The sequence below is a fragment of the Mytilus edulis genome, chromosome 4 (genome assembly GCF_963676685.1).
Source record: "Mytilus edulis chromosome 4, xbMytEdul2.2, whole genome shotgun sequence".
Lineage (NCBI taxonomy): Eukaryota > Metazoa > Mollusca > Bivalvia > Mytilida > Mytilidae > Mytilus > Mytilus edulis.
In genome coordinates this window covers 99,653,053-99,662,550 of record NC_092347.1, presented here as the reverse complement: position 1 = coordinate 99,662,550, position 9,498 = coordinate 99,653,053, and the positions used below count along the sequence as shown (strand labels likewise).

The following is a 9,498-nucleotide window of genomic DNA, read 5'->3' as shown; positions in this document are numbered from 1 at the left end:
TACAACGTTCTCAACCTCGCTGGACAGAATGATATTACTTAAATGAAAGCATTTTATGGTGAACAGTAGTTACCTATGTTTAAATTTCATAAGCTGAAGGGTAAAAAAAGCATATCATAAGACTAAAAGAAACGGGCGGCTTTATTTGCCCTCCAAGAGGAACGCGATAGATGGTCGTAAGGGTAAGCGTCTTCTACCATACATGAATTGAACGCAATGCGAATCATGGTTTTTCCCCTAATACAGAACAGACTCAGTCGGTAAAATTACAAATTAAATGAAGTTTTAAATAACATCGATTAGACATACTGTATATATCAACCAATAATTTGTGACTTAAAACAAACTTATATCGTTGTCAATAATGAAGAGGCTTCAATGGCTTGATATTGCCATTTGATTAGGAACTTTCCGTTCTGAGTTTTCCTCTGATTTTTTTTTTTAATTTACTTTTTAAATAGATTACGGGATTTTGGAAAGCATAGGTATGAGACATTAGTTTTAATTAGCAGTTGTTATAATGATATCTGAATTAAGTACTAAGCAGACTAAAAACTAACAACTATCAAAATTATCATGTAAGAATACAAAAAATAAGCAGACAAATGTCCTGAAAATATATTTTGCGATGAATAAAAGAAACTATAACTACTTTTTTGCGACTAAAGTTGAAGGAAAATATACAAATCATTAAAATATATTTGCATTAACAAGATATACCCCAGGGGCGATGCCACTGCTGATGCGGGTATCTGATCGCCCAGTCGTGTATTCACATAAGTTATCATTGAAAAATTAGCTTTTTATAAACCTTTAAATCCTATGAAATGCTAATGGTTTTTCAACCCCGGAATAATTATTCACCAGTATTTGACAAAGCCTTTTTGAATATGTTGGTCCTAAACGCTCTTCAACTTCGTACTTTATTAAGCCTTTCAAACGTGATTCTTTAAAGGCAAAAGCTATATAAGTCAGGCTCTCAGTGTATTATTAGACAATATTTGTCATTGAGCTGATAAAAGAAACTAAATGCTAGTTAATGTGTCACAAAGACAATGTGTATAGGTTCAAAATTAAAACTGTCTGGCATGTGCAATGACACATTAAATATATCTTTGTATTTCCAACATATTAATGAGAGTCATTGTGAAATTCCTTGGTATTTTTGTGGACATGATCATACTTATCAGATAATCAAAAATGTTAATTCTTCATTAGCTTTATCAAAGAGATTCAAGAAGTACGAGACTCACATTCCTTATTCCTTTCTTCGATTCAATTTTTGTTCTGTTTGTTAGTTTTCTTGATTGGTTTCTTCCCTTTCGATTAACGTGATTTGAACATCGGGTAGGAGTGTCGTAAAATAAAGGCAACAGTAGAATTCCGCTGTTTGAAAGTCATAAATCGATTGAGGCAAAACCAACTCCAGGTTACAAATTAAAACCGAGGGAAACAAATCAACTAAAATATGAAAAAAAAGAAACAACAGTAAGACTGAAGTGTACAAAAATCAAAAGACAATACAACACGCATAGATACGAACTATAAGATAAGCACTGATATTTTCTTAACTTAGTACAGCACATTTTAAAGAAAAAAATGGTTGATGAATCTGGTTTTGTGGGTAACCAAACCTTGCATAGCTTACAATTGTTGTTAATTTGATGCATTTGTTATTGCAAAATCGCTAGTCGCCTTGTAATGCTCCATGCAAAAACTGTACAACTGATTGTTTAAAATACCTTTAACATAAAGATTCATTGTTTTCTTTTAGGTGACGTACGAATATCCCAGCAAAAACTCGAGATATTGCACAACGACGAATGGGGCACAATTTGTAATGACAAATTTGACAACATCGAGGCTTTGGTCGCATGCAAGCAGCTTGGTTACAGGTGATTACACTGTAATATAACTAGGTTTTTTCAATGATTCATATGATGTTTAAAGAAATAAATTTTAAAATACAATTAGTTACAAAACAAATATTAGAATGGAAATGGGGAATGTGAAAGGAGACAACAACACGGCCAAAGGGCAGACAACAGTTGAAAGCAACCACTAGGTCCTCAACGCAGCCAGAAAATTACACACCCGATGGCATGATTTAGCTGTTCCCTAAACAAAAATATATACAGGTTCATTGATAATGAATCCTTTAAAAAAAGGTTTTATACAAAATATTTAAGTGATGATAAATTTTCACTGTTAATACTTGAAAAAAAAATATTGTATCAAAAGTGTGAATCAGACTTTTTACCATTTATTTGTAACATTTTTATCTATTGTGTCTGTTTGTTTAATTCATGCATCATTATCAATGTTATTAAATTTGATGCGACTGTAGTACAAGTGAGAGGTTTAGCACTATAAAACCAGGTATAATCCACCAATTTCTACATTTGAAAAAATGACTCCTGTTGCAATTGTCCATTCGTTTAATGTGTTTTGTCATTTGATTTTGCTATTTGATTAGGGACTTTCCGATTGAATTTTCTTCGGAGTTTTTTTTTTGTGATTTTAGTTTTTTCGATACCATCGTGTGTTATTTGTGAAGTAGATACGAAATATTTATAAGCAAAGTTTTTGTATATTACGATGAACTTTTTTTAAGAAAGAAGATGAGACATTCTATGACCTAATCATTATTGATCAACGTTCAGTTGATTTTTCAGTACAGAAAATTTCAGTCGTTTTTCAGAATTGAAAATTTCAACCATTTTCAAGTACAATTAATAGTATGAATAATTTCATACAATTCATATGTAGACCTTAATATGGAAATTGATAATGAGTATCGGTTGAAAACAAAACTTTTAAACAAAAAGGCATTTTTAAGTTCTGTAATCTCAGTCATTTTGCAGTTCTGAGAATTCAGTCATTTTTAAGTACTGTCACATAATAAATAAACAAAGTTATTGGTTATGCTCTCACAAATATCATCAATATAAAAAAGAAGATGTGGTATGATTACCAATGATACAACTCTCCACAAGAGACCAAAATGACACAGAAATTAACAATTATAGGTCACCATACGGCCTTCAATAATAAGCAAATAAAATTGAGAATGGAAATGGGGAATGTATCAAAGAGACAACAACCCGACCATAGAAAAAACAACAGCAGCAGGTCACCAACATGTCTTCAATGTAACGAGAATTTTCCATACCGCATAGTCAGCTATAAAAATCCCAGAAATGACAATGTAAAACAATTCAAACAAGAAAACTAACAGCCTTATTTATGTACAAAAAATGAAGAAAAACAATTATGTAAAACATTAACGAACGACAACTACTGAATTACAGGCTCCTCAGTTGAGACAGGCACATAAATACAGAATGTGGCTGGTTTAAACATGTAAGCCGGATCCCAACCCTCTCCATACCCTTGGACAGTTATGTAACAGTACCACATCTCCTTTCTTTATAATACAATATAATTTGATTTTGGATGTAACGCGTCTTCTGATCGGCTGACGTTGGTTTTTTTATCAACTCATAAAAATAATTTTGTCATGTGACGGTGACGTCATTAACGTTTTTTCGTGGTTTACTCTGGTTTAAAATGGAATTAAGAATCGAAATATGAGAAATGACTGTAATATTTTTTATTTTAGTCTATTCAACATAACATAAAAAGGTGGTGCACCCTTAAAACTACGCGGGTTATTTAGAGTGCACTACATTTTTAATGTTACTTTTTCATAGACAGGAAAAAATATTACAGTCATTCCTTAATTAAAATATAGAGTATATATGCAGTTTTCCATTTTGGGAGTTTATCTGTAATGGTCAAACAATAATTTTAATTAGAATTGTATGATATTTTGAAAGAGCTTGAAGTTGACAGAAATATATCTCCCTCGAGCAATTATAGTTAGTATCTCAGGGACAACACACTTGCTACTACCCTCATTACCAGTCAATAGGTGTATATTATTATACCTCAGTTGTTATTTTCTATATAAAATAAGTACTCAATAGTTTTACTATTTTGCAAATTACAAGCTTTGATCTATTGGACTGGTCAAAAATTTCCAACTATGGGACCTGGCAGAAACTATTTAACTGCAAGCGTCATTATATTTCGCGGCATTTAAATGCAGCTTAGCGATTGGAGGATTTTTAGAATAACGCAGAAGTAATGACGTCGTGTTTTACCTATTGTTTCTATTATAGGTTTGACGTCAGTGCAAGACATAGCCTTATAAGTTGAACATATCTATAACGTAAACGTTATGTTTTGGTTTCTTCTTTTTAATATTACGACAGTCGATTTATCACGGCCATTTATTGTCTGTTGTCTTTTTCGATATTCTAAAACACTAACTGACTAATTATTCGTGGAATAGTAAGTTTATTGTCCCTCGAATACAACTATTGCCCTCGGCTATGCCTCAGGAGAATAGTTGCTTTTCGGGACAATAAACTTACTATTCCACTCATACACAGTCAATAAGTATGCACTATTGGTTGGAAACTATTGCCCGGTCAAATAACTCAACGTTTGCAATTTGAAAAAATAGTCTATATGTTGTGTACATATTTTAAATTGAAAATGATAACTGAGGTATAATAATGCCAATCATAACTAAGTCTTAACATAAATTTTGTGCTATTCATATGTTAAACATGATATATTTTACATCAATGTAACCGTAGGTGTAGATTCTTATTTCTACTTATTCATAGTGATTCTATATTTTGAATAAATCTTTATTAATACAATAAACAAACTTATAATGGTTTACTTTTATAAAATGTTTCTTAGATGGAGAGTTGTCTCATTGGCACTCACACCACATCTTCCATTATCTATAAATTAATATGTTAATAAAAGTGTTCTTTTCGTCTTAATAATTAAATTGAATCAACAATCAGTTATGTATCCAAACAAACAAAAGGAGAATTTATCAAAACATCACAAACATTATTGTATTAAGTTTTCAAACACCAGAAATAACAACAAGCTTTGTGTGAATATTGCCTCCGCTTGTGGACTGTTAATCCCCGAGGGTATCACCAGCCCAGTAACCAGTACTTCGGTACTGGCATGAAAATACGGATTTTTTTTGTGTTATTAAAATTTGCTGTTACAAAATTTTACAAATTATTATAAATGAAGGAAAGTATCTCCCTCATGCAAAGCTCTGATTCTAATCACGGATTTGGCTTTACTTTTTAGACCTTTTGGATTATAGCTCTTCATCTTTTATATAAGCTTTGGATTTCATATATTTTGGCCACGAGCATCACTGAAGAGACATGTATTGTCGAAATGCGCATCTGGTGCAGGAAAATTGGTACCGTTAATGTTATTACTACCACTGGGTCGATGCCTCTGTTGGTGGACTGTTAGTCCCCGAGGGTATCACCAGCCCAAAAGTCAGATCTCCGGTACTGGCATGAAAATACGGATTTTTTTGTGTTATTAAAATTTGCTGTTACAAAATTTTACAAATTATTATAAATTAAGGAATGTATCTCCATCATGCAAAGCTCTGATTCTAATCACGGATTTGGCTTTACTTTTTAGACCTTTTGGATTATAGCTCTTCATCTTCTATATAAGCTTTGGATTTCAAATATTTTGGCCACGAGCATCACTGAAGAGACATGTATTGTCGAAATGCGCATCTGGTGCAGGAAAATTGGTACCGTTACTGTTATTGCATGGCAATACATCGTCCTCTACCGGTTACATTTTTTTGTATTGAAAGAAAATGCTGACTTGATCTTTAAACTACATTACAATTGTATATAATAAATATCAAGTCAAATTCTTCAACCACGGCGAAAAAGTGCGGAAGACTCATGTTGTAAGTGAATTTTCTAGGTCCAAGGCTACTCACTATACTTCAAGATCTAAGTAACCAATTCAACATTCTACTACAACTAACAAAGATGTCCCTTGACTACTAAATAGCAATCAGAAACGCAATGTTCACATGAATCAATATTAAAGGGTTCTTTTTCCAATACACTCGGTGTATCTGGCTAAATGCACAGAAGCATGGTTTGAAGACTGAATACAATTAATAAAAAGGGCTACATGACCAACTTGTTCGAAGAGTTGCAGTTCTGCCTCTTTTACCACCCAATTTGAAGATGTCTGATATAACGCTTGGAGGGACATGGATGATGCAGATACTGATACATCAGGCCTTATATTTACAGACTATGAAACTAACTTCTGGGTAGAGAAAAACAAAGCCTATTGAACCCTACTCACCAGAACGTCCTTAAACAACAAACAATCTAGAAGGTTGGCTTTTGTAAAGAATTGCGCTAATATTAATGTACCTTTTTGCGGTACGGCCACTATCTTTGTGACCTCGCGTTATTGTGATACTTTATGTTGTATTGAATACAAACGTATAATGGCAGACGTAGTTCTATCTTAAACGCCTTAGTTAAGCTTACGATCACAATACACAACGCAACGTAATAATCTACATTTGTGCCGTGACTTCAAACGGCGAGAATGGACATCTGCCGATTAAAATCCTTGAGAGCGGGGAACAAAGCAGCGGTAACAAAAGTTTTTAAAAAACTGGAGGAAGCCATCGGAGATTCACAAATAGACACAGAGGAAGTATCAACATTGCTCGAAGCAATTGAGAAGAAAAAGAAACTTTAGCCTCAATTGCAATAGACGAACAGATATCAAAAGCAGTCGAATCAGAAGATATTACAAATGAAATTCTTGAAACAGATGAGTATCATTTAGAATTAGATGGTAAAATTCGAAAATTTAAAAAAAAAACGTACCAAAAGCAACATCTTCGATCTTCGATACTAGATTCAAACGCACCAGAGTTTGTTCCGTACACAAACTCATTTACTCACACAAGTCAGCAATTATCTCAGTCAAATTCGACCTCAAGTAATAACCATCGCCTACCAAAGCTATCTCTTCCCAATTTTAATGGAGATATTTTACAATGGCAATATTTCTGACATTCAGAAATTTTCGTTCTTGAACTCATTGCTTCAATTTAAAGCTGCAAACGTAATTTCAGGATTGACCATGACAAATCCAAACTATCACAAAGCAATTGAATTATTGAGAAATCGCTATGGCCAACCACCTAAAATCATTAATGTATATATGAGAGCACTACTTGATATACCCGCACCACATGATACATTAGAAAGTTTGAGAACATTTCACGACAAATCGGCAGCTTATATACGGGGTCTAGAGTCTCTCGGACAATGTCAGGAAATGTATGGACCGCTATTGATACCAGTGATTCTCGGGAAGTCACCGCATTAGTACGAAAAAATATAACACGAGAAAACGGGAACGACAGTTGGAATATTCAATCGCTTAGAAACGCGATAGGTAAAGAGATTTCTATTCAAGAGTCCCGATACGGAGATTATACACAGACATTTTTAACCGCAACGCCTAGCGCAAATTTCATAACAGGCGTTAAACGAGTAACTACAGATAAAACCCGTCCGATAAACACAACAGACAAATCATTAACCTCGAATCCGAAGAAACAATGCACCTATTGCGACGGAAACCACTGGCCAAACGAATGTAAAGATGTCATAGATCACGAAAAAAGAGTAGCCATTATAAAAGAAAAGAGGTTATTCTTTAACTGTTTAGTTAAGCATAAAATAGCCTATTGCAAATCCAAGAATACGTGTAAGTGTTGCCACCGGAAGCACCACTCTTCATTATGTAAACAGAACTCGTACTCTAATAAACATCATATTGAAACTGAACAATCGCAAAAAAAAGTAGACACAGAAACTTCTATTTTGTATACCGCTAGCTAAGAAAGGTCCACTGTTTTATTGAAAACCGCATTCAGTCCAGTCGTTCACAAAAATACATGTATAGATGCCAGAATACTCTTTGACGAGGAAGCTCAGCGCTCATTTATAACCAAAGAACTAGCAGCTAAATTGGACTTTAAAAAGAGGGGTCTTAAACATTCAGTATAGCTACATTTGGAAGTACTACAAAAAAGGTGAGAAATCTTGACAAAACAACAATAAATCTTAAGTCTACGGAAGGAGAACTAATTCCTATTAAAATTTTAATTGCACCAACCATTGCTTCACCACTTCAAACTCACAACATAGGAATAACGCAGAAGTTTTCATATTTACGTGGTCTACAATTAGCACAACCAGTCATGGAAGGAGAGCAATTTGAAATATCCTTATCAATTGGAGGTGATTTTTACTGGGACATAGTTCAAGACAAAATAGTGCGTTGAAACGGTCCAACCGCAGTTAGCTCGAAAATTGGATATTTACTTTCCGGTCCTGTCCCTACACGAATCAGTAATGCATCTTTCTCAATGATGAATATACCAGTATGTCACAAACAAGAAGTGTGCGATCTTGAAAAATTTTGGAAGCTTGAATCGTTGGGAATTGACGCTTTTGAACAAAGTGATCCAGACCTAGCTGAATCAATTGACAATTACTTACCATGGAGAGAGAATGCGCCAGTACTACCGACAAATGAAGAAATCGCAAAACGCAGAACGGAAAGCGTTATTCGTCGCCTTAAGAAGGATCCCGAGACGTTCAGAAAGTATGGTGAGATAATTACAGACCAAGAACAAAGAGGATTCATTGAAAAGGTATATGATGAAAGTACATGCACAAACAAGGTTCATTACATTCCGCATCATCCCGTAAAAAAGAATTCAGTCACCACCCCGATACGCATAGTATATAACTGTAGCTGTAGAGCAAATGACAGTAGTCATTGTCTCAACGATTGCCTAGCAACATATCCACCAATAATGACTGATTTGACGGAGATATTAGTACGCTTTAGAATGTATAAATATGCAGTTACAGCGGATATTGAAAAAGCATTTTTGCATATTGAATTAGATGTTGATGACAGAGATGTCACAAGATTTTATTGGTTAGAGAATCCCATGGACATAGAAAGCCGTTTGATTACTTACCGGTTTAAGGTTGTACTTTTCGGCGCCACTTGTTCTCCATTCATGTTAAGCGCCACGCTAATGAAACATTTTAAAGACAATCCGTCTACAACATCAACAGAATTACAGAGAAATTTATACTGGGATAAAGTTCTGACCAGTTTTACAGATAAACAATCACTTTTGAAATTCTACACGGAGTCTACGAAAATTATTGTCAGAGGCAGGATTCAACTTACGGTCTTGGAATTCTATTAGTACGGAATTACAGAACGTCGCAGGACGAGACAAGATCGGCGATCAAGACGACATAGTCAAAATTTTAGGCATGAGATGGGATAGGGAATCCGACGATTTGAAATTTCAACAGATTGAATTTATGGAAAAGGACAAAATGATAACAAAGCGTGAGGTTTAGCGCGCTTCGTCTAGCATTTTCGACCTCATAGGATTAATCACGCCAATTACGGTGAAAGCTAAGCTGTTTATGCAGACTTAATGGGAGGCAAAGTTGGATTGGGATGAGTGTTTGTCCGACGAACTGAGAAGTAAATGGCAGGTAA

At 34.3% G+C, this 9,498-nt stretch overlaps 1 protein-coding gene across 1 annotated transcript; it reads left to right on the top strand.

Moving 5' to 3' along the window:
- The first annotated feature begins 8,335 nt into the window (after window positions 1–8,335).
- Window positions 8,336–9,193, top strand: LOC139521642 (uncharacterized). The gene has a single exon (XM_071315125.1). It carries the CDS (start codon window positions 8,336–8,338, stop codon window positions 9,191–9,193), a length of 858 nt encoding a protein of 285 aa, XP_071171226.1.
- The last annotated feature ends 305 nt before the right edge of the window (window positions 9,194–9,498 follow it).

Bases quoted from the DNA above. Each gene is read 5' to 3' on its own strand.
- LOC139521642 (XM_071315125.1), top strand. From the start codon at position 8,336: ATGAATATACCAGTATGTCACAAACAAGAAGTGTGCGATCTTGAAAAA.